Source organism: Oculina patagonica, chromosome 12 (genome assembly GCF_052425735.1).
Source record: "Oculina patagonica isolate OP01 chromosome 12, crgOcupat, whole genome shotgun sequence".
Classification (NCBI taxonomy): Eukaryota; Metazoa; Cnidaria; class Anthozoa; order Scleractinia; family Oculinidae; genus Oculina; species Oculina patagonica.
The window spans coordinates 7,350,751-7,367,945 of record NC_135769.1 but is presented as its reverse complement, the minus strand read 5'-3'; the positions used below and the strand labels follow the sequence as shown (position 1 = coordinate 7,367,945).

General features: G+C 41.8%; 1 protein-coding gene and 3 pseudogenes across 1 annotated transcript; all 4 read left to right on the top strand.

The window, feature by feature from the left end:
- The first annotated feature begins 5,746 nt into the window (after positions 1 to 5,746).
- Positions 5,747 to 7,243, top strand: LOC144631314 (BTB/POZ domain-containing protein 6-like; annotated as a pseudogene).
- Positions 7,244 to 8,591: 1,348 nt separating this feature from the next.
- On the top strand, positions 8,592 to 10,242 carry LOC144632067 (BTB/POZ domain-containing protein 3-like; annotated as a pseudogene).
- Positions 10,243 to 12,470: 2,228 nt separating this feature from the next.
- LOC144631313 (BTB/POZ domain-containing protein 6-like) lies at positions 12,471 to 14,160 on the top strand. Its single transcript, XM_078489722.1, has one exon. It carries the CDS (start codon positions 12,598 to 12,600, stop codon positions 13,996 to 13,998), a length of 1,401 nt encoding a protein of 466 aa, XP_078345848.1. The 5' UTR covers positions 12,471 to 12,597; the 3' UTR covers positions 13,999 to 14,160.
- A 951-nt stretch (positions 14,161 to 15,111) lies between these two features.
- LOC144632066 (BTB/POZ domain-containing protein 6-like) lies at positions 15,112 to 17,119 on the top strand (annotated as a pseudogene).
- Positions 17,120 to 17,195: the final 76 nt, after the last annotated feature.

Below are 17,195 nucleotides of genomic sequence, written 5' to 3'. Positions count from 1 at the left end.
TTGTGCTAAACGCAAGAGCAAACATTGAGCAACGTAAAGCCGACACACGGCATCTGACAATATCTGCTCGACACACGAGCGAACGTTTTAGCTACAGCCGACAAACGCATCTGACAGTTTCTGCTCGACACACGACACACGGCATCTGCAAATTTCAGCTCGACACACGAGCGAACGTTTTAGCTGCAGCCGACATACGGCCTCTGCCAGTCTCTGCTCGACACACGAGCAAACGGTTAAGCTATTACCAGCCGACACCCGGCGTCTGCCAGTGCCTGCTCGAAACACGAGCGAACGTTTTAGCTACTACAGCCGACACACGGCGTCTACCAATCTCTGCTCGACACACGAGCGAACGTTTTATAGCTACTACAGCCGACCGGGCAGCCGACACACGGCGCCGGCGTCTACCAATCTCTGCTCGACACACGAGCGAACGTTTTAGCTACTACAGCCGACACACGGCGTTTGCCAATCTTTGCTCGACACACGAGCGAACGTAAGCTACTACAGCCGTAACACATATGGTAATAAATTGCTATAAACAGAACTACGTAGATATAAAACACACTACGGGATAAACAAACGGATAAGCAAGCGAAAAAGAAAAACACATAAAAATGTTTTAAAATAACGAGTAAACTATTGCTGTACGCGTTGTCCCGCTACTCCGGCATGATGTGGAACTTGCGAAGCGGCAGAGAATGGACATGCAGTGTAAATCTTCTAGTTAAACAGCAGAGGCAGGGTAGGTACAGCCATGAACTTGAGAAAATAAACGACGAAACAAACTAAAGCACGTGGTTGGGCTTCGGCGACGTAGCGCGAGAGTATAAGAAAATTCGCCCGGACTTCCCGGCTTGCGTATCTCTTTCGAAATGCCCCGAAACTAAGCAAAGGGATCTTTAAATACGGCGATTGTGCACGTGGTGATTAAGCATTACCTAACACAACTATCTATAAACAAATGGGGTTATGTAATCCACGCACTTCTGAATTCCGCGTCATAATTATGAATGAGAATAGGGTTAAGTTGCAACCTCAGGGATTGGAGGTGTTTTCGGTGACGGGGATTAATTCCAGTTTCCATAGTGTGGGTGGCTAGGAGTCTGCTAGTCCATCAAAGGTTCCGCCCCCATCATTTTGTCAGGTCGCCTTGCTGTTCACCGTTACCAATTTGTACTCTAGAATGGAAAGAGGAACTGTGAGAGTAATGTGTCTTCCCCAGAACACAACGAAATGGCCCTGGCCATTGCTGGAGCCTGGATCGTTTCATCTGAAGTCCACCGCGGTCAGCATTCGTTTACACGGTTCAAAAGGAAAGAATACGTGTTGGGGACTAGTCAATTAGTACGGGGGGTGGGGGGAGTGGCGGCTGGAAAATATGTGACCCATCCCTTCCTTCTGGTTCAAAACTGACTTAACCCACCCCTGATCCAGGGTTAAAATTAAACCACCCACCCCCTTTCAGTTTGTACATAAAATCATTGTTGAAGGAGCTACGTCACGGACAACGCATCTTGAAAAAACTGGCAAGTTTTTTCAAGTTTGTCGATCGTAATCTGTCTTAATCTTGGTTAGTTAGGTTAGTCTTGTTTATTTTCGGCTTTTAATCAGGGCCGCAACTAGCAAGAGGCAAGACGAGGCACTTGCCTCGTCTAGATTTTTGCCCAAAATTAAAAACAAAATATGTTTTGTTGGGAGAATTATCCGCAGTTGAACAAGATTAAGTTTTCTCAAGAAATGCGTCATGAAAAACGTCTCTGAAAGAGATTCGTAGCTTCTAGATTTCAAAATTTTCTGGAGGGCATGCCCCCAGAACCCACTAGCAAGATCTTGCCTCGTCTATGGCAAGGGTCAGGTTACGGCCCTGTTTTAATTTCTCCTTTGCTGTTTTTCTACGCTGTAAAACTATTATTTTGAGGTTTTCTTTAATTTGTGATGGGTTAGAGGTTTTTGATTTGACATCCATCAGCTTTTAAAGTGCGATCCCAAACATACACCAATGCACCCTAATTGTCCCTAATGGACACTGAGATTCTGAAGATTCTGGTTAAGTCTAAAAATTCTACTCATCACGTACAAGGCTCTAAATCTGGCACTTGGTATTAACGCAATGGGGTCCAACTTGAGCCTATTCTCGTCCCCAGAGCAGCTTGTTCCTCTTAGCCGGCGGAGCCTGTGCACGAGAAACAAGAAGCGCAAATTCTGGGGCTAGTACCATCCTCGTACCCAGGGTCTTCGTTCCCTTTGACCCGCGGTCAGGAAACGAGCGAAACGTTTATTCAAGCCTGCGCAGAAGGGACGAAGACTCGAGGTACGAGAATGGGGCTAGTACAATCGTCGCTGCGTTCGTTAGTTCTCGCGCCTACCACAATGGAGTGCAGTATTCTAGTGTTATGTGGCAGCCATGACGGTATCGACGGTCATAAAGCTAAAAATCTCGAACTTATAAAACGTCTCATTTATCTGAACCATGGAATTCAGCTTACTGATGCCAACATCACGACAGATGGCGAAACCGCAAAAACATTGTACAATTTGCTCGTTAGAGAAGAGACAAAGTTCAAGTACCTATACTTCGTCGGTCATGGTGACAAGGATGGAAACCTGATGTTTCCTGGTGGGGTCCATTTGGACCTGGGTGCTTTCACTGTCCATTCGGCTCCCGAGACTCGCTTTCAGACCGTTGAGTTGTACCTCTTCATGTGCTATGGGCACGAGGCCTGTGAAAGGTTTCGCTTTGCCCTAGCAAAGAACCTCCTTCGCTTCTCAGTTGTTGAGCATAGCTATACACAGAGCGTACGCGATGAAATCAACGACCGAGCGTTTGCCTATCAGATGATGCTGGACGACAGTGGTGTTATGACGCAGACAACATCGGGAGACCAAAACCGAGGTCACTATTTACTTCATGAAGAAGTGAAAAAGGCCGAGAGTCGAAGTAAGGCCAAGTTCATTCACGCGTGATCTAATGATGGCAAGGCTTATAATTAGAAATTAGTAAGACTATACCGTTAGCAATATTAAAATGTAGCTGGGATTTAATTCATAGACAATATAAGAAACTTTGTGGCACACTTGATTTTTTTTTACGTAAGTCTCTATATAGGTTGGTGATGATGTCCAAATGTATAGCTAAGTGCATTAGAGCATTTTCTACGATTTTATCTGAACAGTTGTAAAAATAGCGGTAGACGTTTATACTTAGATGTCAGGATTATTTGGACTTGGTTTAACTGAAACATTTGTATTGGACTTGAATTATTATTCTTGTGAATGATTTACTCGCTGTCTCACTGGTCTGTTCGGTACATAATAATTAGCTTTACAATGGAAAGGAAACCCCCAGCAAAAGAAGACGCTGTGACAGCGTTTACTCAGCCTTTGTTTAGAAAATGTACCTTGCATATTATTAGGATTGGGGTAGTGAAGTATATTTTCATATTTTCAATTGATCAAGATGGGATGACTGCATGATGAAAACTAAATGAGGGTACCAGCAGAATCTCTAGTGCAATTCTGATTTTACTCGCTGCACCAGAATCTTCAGATGTTTATAATTAATTTTAATTCTCATTTTAATATTAATATTTACCACGCGTCGAAATAACCCCTAAGGCGCAGCACACCTGTTCGATCGTTTGTTTCATAGTCATGAATATAAATAGGAATTGTAGAATGTAAAAGTCCGAATAACATCATCTCTTAAGCTGTAGCACACCCTTCAGGGATGGTATCGTTTCGGCCAAAACGACGGGGGCAGTGATAAGCCGTTTAATTGCCGCTTTTCCTTCAATTTCGTGTTCAAGAAACATATTTGTTATTTGTTCAGCTTGGGCTTCATTTTCGTCATTTTATCTTGTCAAGGTTTCTCTCAGAATAAAAGTTGGCTTCTATTTAACAATCAGATTACTCGCTCTTAATTTCCATGAGGTGATAGCTGACTCAGAAAAGAAGCCGCGGGCTGAATCAACTATCACCTCAATTTGACAAAGAAATTGCGAAATTGATCGAGAGCGAGTACCGTCTTCACGCCTAGCCTCCCACCGTTGTCTGACATGATTCTTTGGCCTCGTCACGCAATTTACCTCCCTCACGCGAGGAATTGTAAAGATTGCGTGAATTGTGTATATCGGGGCGCTGTCTTCCGCTTTCGCTTTTGCCTGGCGACTTCACGATTTTATCTATCTACGTTGTAATAATCTGGGTTTTTTTTTACATAAGACGGAATGGCTAGTGCAGCTATCAAGGCATCAAAATAAAGCTCTGAAGGGTGGCGGGATAGTGCTTCAAAAGAAGCTTGAAAACCCAAGAAAACGACCCAATGCAGGATAAATCTGGGCAGGCAAGCACATCAAAAGAAACTGAAGAAACGCCTAAAGAGTGGCGCATGCGCATGTTCAGTCGTTGTTTTCATACAGCCGTACTAGAAATATCCATTTATTCGAGACATCCATTGTTAATTTCCACATCAGTTCATGCTTGAACTGTCTTGTGTGCTTTTTATTATAATACTAGTTGTACCTATCGGTAAGTGCCAACGAGCGAAATACTCATGTTTGTTCATAAGAACAGATATTGAATGGTTTTTGATAGAACTATATTTGAAATGACCAAAATATGGTACTGTAAATTGCATTTTAGGTAATATGCGAAAAAAGTGCTATTTCTCTGGTGTTCATAAATGACACAGACTTGATAGCCTGCGTAGCAGGCGCCGTAGTTTCCAGCGCGCGTATTCTCGCGATCGCGCACTCTTTTAAACACACTAAAAAACGTACACAGATGTCTGCTACGCAGGCTACGGGTTTGACAGATTGATAACTCTTGACAAATCTTTAAATTCTTTTCAACGTTAAAATGTCACAAAATGTAGGCAATAAATGAGGTTTAATCACTGTTTTTTAAATACAACACGCGATGGTTAAAATGTTTCCGTCCACAAAAGGGATAGTTGCATTTCAAGAACTTCTTATAAATCAAATCCCAAAATCAAAGCTGCTAAGATGCTTTTTAAAAAATAATTTTCAGTAATCACAGACAGTAATGCACGGGTCAGATTTCAGTCCCGCATGCGAAGTGTCATGTTCAGTTACGCAAAACTTGAAAAATTTGAACAGAAAAAAACTTGAACGGTCAAGGATTATTTGGAGACAAAATTTTTATTCAAGTTAACATTACATTTGCCGTTAGAAGGAAAAAACTTTTGACTTTCTTGTTTGTATGACATGCAGTAATTTTAGTGAGCGTCGCTTTGTATTGATGTTATTCCTACGCGGAGCGAAAATGCGTGCCAAATAAAATATAAACGGTATTTGATTTGGAATAAATCATCGGTCAAACAATTACTATAAACACAATCAACACTAAAAGGAAGCATTTACCCGACTTCAACATTCTCATAAGTCAAGAAAACTCTATTTGAAGTCAACAGTCCGCTTTTGATTTTCATGTCTCTCTTCGATCGTAAATCAAAGGACTCCAAAGTCGAAAGATTATTTCATCGCTTTGAAGACCTTGATGTTCATTTTTTTGGCGGTCGAATATTCTGTAGGGTATTCTCTTTCGATTTATAATTCCCTAAAGGTGTATTTATCGGTAAAGGGATGAATGACCGCATTGAAAATTTTAACAGCTCTTGGCTCGGCTGTCTCGTTGGCAATAATTAAAATTGTGTATCCAGGGGCGCTGTCTTCCGCTTTAGTCGCTTTCGCTTGGCGACTTTACTTGACTCAGCCTTTAAGAATCCTTTTTTCTTTGAAGTACGACTGGATTGCTGAAATGGCTAGCGCTTTAGAAGAAAGGTGGCAAACCAATAGAAGCACAGTATTGGAAAGAAACAAGTTCATGTTTAACAATCCTGTTATGAGCGACATCAAGTTTGTCTTTCCTAAGAAGCAGACCTTTCTAGCTCATAAGAACGTTCTCGCCATCAGCAGCCCTGTCTTCTTTGCTATGTTTTACGGAGAGTTGGCCGAGCAAGGGGAAAGTATAGACATTACTGACTTCGATCCAGACGACTTCCTTCAATTTCTGCGTTACTTGTATTACGATGATACAAATTTTCAAAACGTGGACAGAGCTATTCAACTGTGTTATTTGGCTGATAAATATGACATCCCTTCGCTTGCGAGGGAATGCGTGAATTTTATAGGCGCATCCATGGATCCGTTAAACGCTTTTGATATCATTCCCCATGCTCGCCGTTTTAACCATCAAGGTCTGGAAACGGTTTGCTGGGAAGTAGTCGATTACAACGCACAAGAAATCGTCGCTGACGACTCGTTTCTCGAGGTTAAACACGCGTTTTTGCTTTCTTTTCTAGAAAGGTCATCGTTACGTATTGACGAAGTTACGCTGTTCGAAGCTGTGGATCGCTGGGCAGCAAGGAGATGTGAAGAAGAAAACAAGACCGTTAATGGAGCAAATAAACGGTCTATACTTGGAGAAGATTTGTTAAAACATTTTCGATTTTCACTGATGTCGCCTCAAGGGTTTTCGGACCACGTGGAACCTACGGAAATTTTGTCAAAAAACGAGGCTCTCGATGTTTTTAAACAGTTTGCTTCTGGCTCTGTGCCTGGTGGTATCAAGTTCTCAATTCTTCCCAGGATAGGAAACAGCGTACCACTTCATTCATGTTCACTGGGTACGAGCTATCCTGCAAGGACAGCTGGCTTGCCTGAGCTTCTGGAAAGTACACGACATGTGCCGAAAGCATGGATGTTGACATTTGCTGTTAACAGGGAGATTGCGCTTTGTGGTGTAAAGATCATAACTGGAACGGTAGAAAAACAACCATCTTGTCGTGTTAGTCGGCTGTCCGTCGTTCAAGAAGGCCAAACACTCACACAAATTAGAGATAAGGAATTTACTACAGAGAACGGCCCCTCGGATGCTTATGGGCAAATTGATGTCTTTTTTAACAGGCCTCTGCGGTTATCCGAGGATACTTGTTATACTATTGAAACTGAAACAGATACAACGCAGGATAAACATCTTTTCGTCTGGTCGAAGTCGTTTGAGGAATCTTAAATCGACTGTGCCCACAAATAGTTCAACAACCGAGAAGTCAAGCATATTATCTGGCCACTGTTCCTGGCTCTACACTGAATGCATACCGGCCAACGACCCCTACAAGGGAGAGATCTTGTCACTACTTTTTTATGAGGAGGAATGAACTGCACTTGAAAATTGAGGACTAGTATTAAAATTCAATAACAACGACTACGAATTGTCTATCACTGAGTGGAGAGGGGGAGCGCGCGAGAAAACACTTTACAGAAGGACACGCGACGCGAAATGGATTTTCTTGTGCGCACGCAAGTTTTTCCATTTAAAGGCTATGTTTACACGGGACCGGTCCGGAACGGATCCGGTCCGATTTTCGGATAGGCCTTCTGTTTACACGGGACCGTTCTGGAACCGGTCCGGAACGGATCCAAAACTGGACCTGCTTTTTTGCAGGTCCAGTTATGGATCCATTTCGGACCGGTTCCAGAACGGTCCCGTGTAAACACCTGGATCGGTTCCAAATGGTTCCATGTAAACAGGTCCGGTTCGGTTCGGAACGGTTCCGGACCGGTCCCGTGTAAACGTAGCCAAAGACGCTTGAAGGACCCAGTCTGTGTTCGAGCCAAGTGGCCCATACAGCCGGAGCTTATCCCGGTTTCCGTAGCATTAAGCGACTGAGAGTATAGCTACTCCCCCCTGGATGGGATGCTAGTCCATCTGCCTCCTCCACAGGCTTTTCCAAGGCCGCGCGGGTTTTGGAGAGAGGCAGGGATTTTGAGCGAGCGCGAAGCGCGAGTAGGGGGATTGGGAGCGAGCGCGAAGCGCGAGCGGTGGTGGGTGATGGGAAGGGGAAAAAGTACTTCCTTCCCGTGTATCCCTTCGCCCTCGCTTTCCTCAATGATTAACTAACATTTCTCCCAACGATCGCGAGCGACTAAGGGACGAGGCAGCTAGTCCATCGCAGGGATTATCCCCCGGCAGTTAATTCGCCGGTATCCGGTATACACCTGGGTGGAGAGAGGCACTGTAAGAGTAAAGTGTCTTACCCAAGAACACAACGCAGCGCCCCGGCCAGGACTCGAACCCGGGCCGTTCGACTCGGAGTCGAGCGCGCTAACCATTAGGCCACCGCGCCTCCCACACTGAGTCAGGGATACTCGTTGTTTAATCCAGCTAATTTCAATGTTTTTTGTTTTTTTCACAAGAATTATTTTCTCTGAAAAGAAAAGGCTTGTGTGCTTCCGCCGCAAAATGAAAGCCAACTAATAACACAATGAACGCATTAACATTTGGCGGAGCTAAACTCAGTGTGAATGTAAATAGTTTCTTATTGGTATAAATGTACGTGAGCCGTTATGGCGTTATAACTGACTCTCTTGTTTTAAGGGCTTAGTATATGATTGTAATGTATTCATCTTAACTCTGAAAATTTGAAACTTTTATTTTATACACTATTGTTATGCCGGGTTTACATGGGCAATTTTTATGTGACAATTTCTATGTGACAAATATATTTGATCGTATAGATGACACAGCAATTTTTTCTCAGCAGTTCAAATTTTAGTGCGCCAGTAATGACCTTGGACAGCAGAGACACACAAAGATACGCGTACACAGTGCCCAGTTGGAATCTGCACGAGCAAGTTTTTGTATGTGACAATTTTTATTTGTCACATAAAACTGACACGTCAGCTTCTTTACAAATATATTTGTCACATAAAAATTGCCCATTTTTTCTCATCTACACGAGAAATAAAAATTGTCACATAAAAACTGCTCGTGTAGCACAGGTCCCGAAAACAGCCGTGAAGTGTAGTCGAACAATAGGCCATTTCCGATATATTAAAATTCTAACTTAGCTCCGAGGCTTGGGGGAATAAAACAAAAGATATCACGTCGAGGTTCAGGAATAAATAAATCATTTCTTTTGTTTTATTCCCCCAAGCTTTGGAGCCAAGTTAGAATATTAATATATCGGAATTGGCCTATTTACGCCTGGCCTCCTACGTAAACATTATTTGGCCTCGTCACGCAATATTACTTAATTCCCTCACGCGAGGAATTGTAAAGATTGCACCGTCGGGGACTCAGAATTTTTCTTTGTCCCATGCTCGTGTTATTGTTGAAAAATACATCTTTATTATTTATAACCGAGCTCAAAATTTACCATCTTTATTATTTATTATGACATACAACCTTTATTTATCAGTTCACGATAAAAGATTAAAGCTACAAGCTTGTGGGGTCTTGTACAAATTAATAATATACAAAAAGGTTAAAAAATGTTAAAAACCGTTATAAAAAGCGTAAGATCTACGTATTAAAACTATAAATTATTGTGAATCAGAATAAAAGTTAAAAATATGTAAAATCCTTAAATCTATTGTTGATTGTTTGTGGGGCTAAAACCTTGAAGTTTAAATTAACAGTTCTCTACGTTTTCCAGAAATGATTTAATGTCTGTGTATTCGACACGATCAAGTAGCGATCCATAAGTGCAAGGGGATATTATAGACATCACCGACTGTGATCCAGACATCTTACTTCAATTTCTGCGTCACCTTTATTACGATGATGCAAATTTTCCAGACGTAAACAGTGCCTTTTTTGTTATATGGCTGATAAATACGACGTTCCTTCTCTTGCAAGGGAGTGCATTGATTTTGTACAGGCAGCCATGAACCCGTTAAACGCTTTTGATGTGATCTCCATCGCTCGCCGTTTTAACCATCAAGACCTAGAGAAAACGTGCTGGGAAGTAATCGACTACAATGCCCAACAAATCGTTACTGCCGACTCGTTTCTCGAGATCGAACCAGAGTTCTTGCTTTCCTTTGTTGAAAGGCCGTCGTTACGAAGTAAGTTTGTTTGAAGCTTTAAATCGCTGGGCAAGGAGATGTGAAGTAGCAAACATGATTATTGATGGAGCAAATACAAGGTTTGTACTTGGAGAGAAACTGTTGAAAAATCAACGGTTCGATTTTCACTGATGTCTTGTTTACAACGGAGGTTTTTGATGTTTTTAAACAGTTTACTTCTGTACATATACCTGGTGGTCTCAAATTTTCAGTTCTTCCCAGACACCCCTCTGTAACAGACCCAGTGGAACCCGACCCAGTGGATTATTTTCCCCTACACAGTCGAAATTTAGTCTCCTCAGTACCCAGCAGATATTTTGATTTTACCCGCCTATTTTTATGCTTCCCCAGTGACTGTAAAGTATGACTTTTGTCGAAAAGACCTATTTAAAAAACCAGCCCAAGTAAGCCGACCCAGTGGGAAATTGGCCAACCCAGTGACGTTTTTTCCGAAAACCCGGTGAGAATGAAGATTCCACTGCATGGATCTGTTACAGAGGGATGTTTCCAGGATAAAAAATGATAAAGGCCTTCGTTCAATTGCATTTGGGCAAGACCAGACGGCCTGTAAAAGGGATAGGAGGAGGTGCCCACAGCAGTGGCATACCACATGACATAAAATCTATGCCGCAAGCAGGGATGCTGACATTTATGGCCAGCGAGACCATTACGCTATGCGGTGTTAAAATTATATCTGACGTTCGACCATCTCAGTCTCTCTCTCTTTAGTCTGTCTCTCTTTCGTCTTTTTCGAGAAGGAAAACTGATCGCCCAAATTAAAAATAAGAATTTTAGCGCCCATAACACCAGAAGTATTTATGTATTTTTTAACAGGCCTCTTAGCTTATCCAAGAATACTTGTTATAGTATTGAAACTAAAACAGAAAGTACACAGAATCAAAGTTTTTTTCGTCTGGTCTGAGTCGATGGAGAAATCCAGATTCGGTAACACAGATACCGTAGAATTCCGGTTATAAGCCCTGGGCTTATACAACTTCGTAAGGGGTTTTGGGTGGGCTTATAAGCGGAGGGGCTTATAAGGGGAATGAAAAACACGTTTCGAGACGAGCCACAGGAGTGTTGATTGAAATACCTTTCTTAAGTTAAAAACGCATCATAAAGCAACATTTAGCCCTGTTCAGTACTGTCATCTGGTAGAGGGGGGCTTATATCCGGGGGGGGCTTATAATCGGATGTATTTTTTTTGTTTCCAGGATGATGGGCCTATAACCGGGGGGGCTTATAAGCGGGAGGGCTTATAACCGGAATTTTACGGTATATCAAAATGTTCAGGACACTACACTGAATGGATACCGACTAATGTTGGCTACAAAGGAGAGATAATGGAACTATTGTGTCAAAAATTAAACGATTCTGATTCTTCTCATTGAAGCCGTGTATGCACTAAGAAAATTGATAAATGGATCAGAATGGCCGCCTGAAAGCTGTCATGTGTGCTTAAAAAAGAAATGCCTCATCCTGCTATTTTTAACGATCTGAACAATTGAGGTTTTACAAGAAGTGTTTATGTGAATGTTTGCGTGTTCATGAAGGTGAACTGACCACTTTCTCAAACAGAAGTGAACGCCAGATGTTTTCATTGATTTCCGGCGGCCATCTAGGTGCCTCTTCACATGGACTCCAACATGACGTTTCCATACTGTGCTCTCTAAATTTGTGTTGAACATTTTGACAGATAACTCGAGTACGAAATACCGTACATACCTGAGACTTGGTGAGACTTGCACACGAAGACTATCTTGTAATTTCCTACAACCTGTAGTATTCTTGATTTGTTTGACTCGATAGCTTTGGATTTATTTTTTGCAGCGCGTGACAGCATCGTTACTTGCGTGACAGTGAAAACCAGCAATAGAACAGTACAAGTAAAACTTGGATTCCGGGTGGATCAATGTTTCTGTCTGTTATGCATGTTGTTACACCTATATTTCTTGCCAAAAGTAGAAGGTACTGTGCTCTAGTACAGGAAATTAAAGTCAACCAGAAGTCAAAAAATGTCACTGAAACTATTATAGAATGAACAGTGTAAATAAAATCTCACACCAGTTCCTTATGCTAAGGCGTAATCTCTTACTTAAGGTCGCGCAGGACCCTTGCAATCATTAGTATGTATTTATTTAAAGAGTATGCACGAACTGCCCGACGACTGAAGCCGACAACAAATTGAGTCAATTAAACAATAGTTTAGCAGTCTCGTAAGCTTGTAATTCTACATTAACAAGTCCTCTAGTGTAGCAGTTGCCAGTGTTTTGGGGCTAGGAAGCAAGCCATTCATTAAAACCCGATAACTACAGAGCCCGTGTAACAGAGGAACGCTCCATCAATCTCGTACCCAGTTAGGGTACCTTTCAAATGAATTCTGCAGAAATAGATTTGTCTTTATTATGTAATGCGAGCTGTTAAAACTTTTCGCTCATGTCTTCACGGTGACGCTCGCCCCCTCTGAAAGAACTAAGCCACCGGTTGCGCATGCACATATTCAGTCGTTGTTTTCATACAGTCGCACTAGAACTAGAAATATCCATTTATGTTAATTTCCATTGTCAGTTCACGCTTGGACTGTCCTGTGTGCTTTTATCATATTAAAATTGTGTATCCAGGGGCGCTGTCTTCCGCTTTCGCTTTCGCTTGGCGTCTTTACTTGATTCAGCCATTACATGTAAGAATCCTTTCCTCTTTGAGGTACGACTGGATAGCTGAAATGGCTAGTGTTTCAGAAGAAAGGTGGCAGACCAATAGAAGTACAGTTTTGGAGAGAAACAAGTTCATGTTTAACAATCCTGTTATGAGCGACATCAAGTTTGTCTTTCCTAACAAGCAGACAATCCCAGCTCATAAATATGTTCTTGCAATCAGCAGCCCTGTGTTCTTCGCTATGTTTTACGGAGATTTGGCCGAGCAAGGGGAGAGTATAGACATTACTGACTTCGATCCAGACGACTTCCTTCAATTTCTGCGTTTCTTGTATTACGATGATACAAATTTTCAAAACGTGGACAGAGCTATTCAACTATGTTATTTGGCTGACAAATATGATGTCCCTTCGCTCGCACGGGAGTGCGTAAATTTCGTAGACCGGATCATGGAACCTTTAGAGGCTTTGGATGTAATTCAGCATGCCTTCCAATTGAAGAATCAAGAGCTAGAAGAGGCTTCCTGGGAAGTCATCGATTACAACGCACAAGAGATCCTCGCCGATGACTCATTTCTCGAGGTTAGACACACGTTTTTGCTTTCTTTTCTAGAAAGGTCGTCGTTACGTATTGACGAAGTTACGTTGTTTGAAGCTGTGGATCGCTGGGCAGCAAGAAGATGCGAAGAAGCAAACAAGACCGTTGATGGAGCAAATAAAAGGTCTGTACTTGGAGAAGATCTGTTAAAACATTTTCGATTTTCACTGATGTCGCCTCAAGGATTTTCAGACTACGTGGAACCTACGGAAATTTTGTCAAAAAACGAGGCTCTCGATGTTTTTAAACAGTTTACTTCTGTCTCTGTGCCTGGTGGTATCAAGTTCTCAATTCTTCCCAGGATAGGAAACAGCGTACCTCTTCATTCATGTTCACTGGGTAAGAGCTATAACAACTATGGCACAGGCATGCGGCTTCTGAAAAGTAAACGAGATGTGGCGAAATCATGGATTTTGACATTTACTGTTAACAGGGAGGTTACGCTTTGTGGTGTAAAGATCATAACTGGAACGGTACAAAAACAAACATCTTGTCGTGTTAGTCTGTCCGTCGCTGGAGAAGGCCAAAAACTCGCACAAATTAGAGATAAGGAATTAAGTACAGAGAACGGCCCCTGGGATGCTTATGGACAAATTGATGTCTTTTTTAACAGGCCTCTGCGGTTATCCGAGGATACTTGTTATAATATTGAAACTAAAACAGATACAACGCAGGATGACCATATTTTCGTCTGGTCGAAGTCGTTTGAGGAATCTTTGCGGCAGAAATCGACTGTGTCCACAAATAGTTCAACAACCGAGAAGTCAAGCATATTATCTGGCCACTGTTCCTGGCTCTACACTGAATGCATACCGGCCAATGTCCCCTACAAGGGAGAGATCTTGTCACTACTTTTTAATGAGGAGGAATGAACTGCACTTGAAAATTAAGGACTAGTATTAAAATTCAATAACATAGACTACGAATTGTCTATCACTTTTGGTGAGTGGAGCGGGGGAGCGCGCGAGAAAAACACTTTACACAAGGACACGCGACGCGAAATGGATCTTCTCGCGCGCACGCAAGTTTTTCCAATTAAAGACACTTGAAGGACCCTGACTCAGGGATACTCGTTGTCTAATATCCACAAGGCTATCATAATTTATGTTTAATCCAGCTAATTTCAATGTATTTTTTCACAAGATTAATTTTCTCTGAAAAGAAAAGGCTTGTGCGCTTCCGCCGCAAAATGAAAGCCAACTAATAACACAATGAACGCATTTACATTTGGCGGAGCTTAACTCTTAGTGTGAATGTAAATAGTTTCTTATTGGTATAAATGTACGCGAGCCGTTATGGCGGTTATAACTGACTCTCTTGTTTTTGTTTGTTTGTTTTTTTATTCCACGAGCGCGCGTTGGATATGAGATGTTATTAAAAACTAGCAATGGTATATTGCAATTCCTGAGTTTTTATTTATAGTAACAGACAATGGTATATGAGCTCATATACCATTGACCACAAACTTGGTAGCCGATACGCGTCAACGAAAACAGCTGGGGAGCTCAAATATTGTAATTCTTTGGGCGTTTTTAATAAAACAATTATTCCACTCGCGCTTGTTGGATATGAGATCAACTACACGAGCAATTTTTTGTATGTGGCAATTTTTATTTGACACATAAAACTGACACGCCAGCTTCTTAACAAATATATTTGTCACATAAAAATTACCTAATTTTTTTCTCATATACACGAGCAAATAAAAATTGTCACATAAAAATTGCTCGTGTAGAGAAGGCCCCGAAAACAGCCGTAAAGTGTAGTCGAACAATTTACGCCTGGCCTCCCACGTAAACATTCATTGACTTCGTCACGCAATTTTACCTCCCTCACGGGAGGAATTGTAATGCACCTATGAATGGTTTGCCCCAGCATGGGGAGGGGGGGGGGGAACCCACGGGAATTTGACATCGTGAACCTCTTCCAGGGTAGGGATTTTGACATCAAAAGTTGTCTTCTGGGTTAGAAATTTAAGAGAAGATATGAGTAATTTGACATTCACTAGGTGCCCAGGGATGGGGAATTCGACTCTGGCTTCCAAAAATGTCAAATTCCCCTGGGTTTTTCCCGCACCCCCCCCCCCCATCCTGGGGCGAACCATTGATAGGTGCATAAAGATTGCGTGGATTGTGCACCGTCGGGGACTCAGAATTTTTCTTTGTCCCATGCTCGTGTTATTGTTGAAAAATACCTCTTTGTTATTTATAACCGAGCTCAAAATTTATCATTTGTTCTATTTATTATACATTCAACTTTTATTTATACAGGATAAAAGATAAAAGCAACAAGCTTGTGGGGTCTTGTACAAATTAAAAATAAACAAAAAGGTTAAAAAAGGTTAAAAACCGTTATAAAAAGCGTAAGATCTACGTATTAAAACTATAAATTATTGTGAATCAGAATAAGTTAAAAATATGCAAAATACTAAAATCTAACGTTGATTGTTTGTGGGGCTAAAACGTTGAAGTTAAAATCCCTAAAAATGTAACAATTCGCCACGTTTTTCAGAAATGTCTGTGTATTCGACACGATCAAGTAGCGATCCATAAGTGCAAGGGGATAGTATAGACATCACCGACTGTGATCCAGAGGTCGTCCTTCAATTTATATACGTTACCTTTATTACAATGATGCAATTTTTCTAGACGTAAACAGTACTATTCAAGTGTGGTATCTGGCTGATAAATACGACGTTCCTTCTCTTGCAAGGGAGTGTGTTGATTTTGTACAGGCAGCCATGAACCCGTTAAACGCTTTTGATGTGATCTCCATCGCTCGCCGTTTTAACTATCAAGACCTGGAGAAAACGTGCTGGCAAGTAATCGACTACAATGCCCAACAAATCGTTACAGCGAAGTCATTTCTCGAGCTCAAACCAGAGTTCTTGCTTTCTTTTGTTGAAAGGACGTCGTTACGTATTGACGAAGTAAGTTTGTTTGAAGCTTTAGATCGCTGGGCAGCAAGGAGATGCGAAGAAGCGAACATGACTGTTGATGGAGCAAATAAAAGGTCTGTACTTGGAGAGGAACTGTTGAAAAATGTTCAATTTTCACTGATGTCGCCTCAAGAGTTTTCCAACGTGGTGATGCCTACAGAAATTGCTATATTTAGAGAAATGTCAGCCACATCAGCGCTAGCTGGTTTTCATGCGGGTCCTCTGTCCAGGTCGAATTGGAATTTGGAAATGTTGGTTTTTCGGGAGGGAGGAAAACCGGAGAACCCGGAGAAAAACACTCGGAGCAAGGCGAGAACCAACAACAAACTCAACCCACATATAGCACCGGGCCGGAATCGAACCCGGGCCACATTGGTGGGAGACGAGCGCTCTCACCACTGCGCCATCCCTGCTCCCCATAAATGTTTTTGTTTACAACGGAGGTTTTTGATGTTTTTAAACAGTTTACTTCTGTACATATACCTGGTGGTCTCAAATTTTTAATTCTTCCCAGGATAAGAAGCGATGAAGGCCTTCGTTCACTTCCTTTGGGCAAGACCAGATGGCCTGTAATAAAAGGGATAGGAGGAGGTGCCCACAGCAGTGGCATAAAATCTATGCCGAAAGCAGGAATGCTGACATTTATGGCCAGCGAGACCATTACACTATGCGGCGTTAAAATTATATCTAACGTTCGACCATCTCAGTCTTGATTTAGTCTGTCCCTCTTTCGAAAAGGAAAAGTGATCGTCCAAATTGCAAATAAGAATTTTAGCGCCCATAACATCAGAAGTATTGATGTCTTTTTTAACAGGCCTCTTAGCTTATCCAAGATTACTTGTTATAGTATTGAAACTAAAACAGATAGTACACAGAATCAAAGTTTGTTCGTCTAGTCTGAGTCGATGGAGAAATCCAGATTCGGTAAAACAAAGATATCAAAATGTTCAGGACACTACACTGAATGTATACCGACTAATGTTGCCTTCAAAGGAGAGATAATGGAACTATTTTTTAAGTGTCAAAAATTAAACGATTCTGATTCTTCTGATTGAAGCCGTGAATGCACTAAGGAAATTGATAAATGGATCGGCATGGCCTCCTGAAAGCTGTCACGTATGCTTTAAAAGA

Excerpts from the sequence above, each read along its gene's own strand:
- LOC144631313 (XM_078489722.1), top strand. The coding sequence starts at position 12,598 with ATGGCTAGTGTTTCAGAAGAAAGGTGGCAGACCAATAGAAGTACAGTT.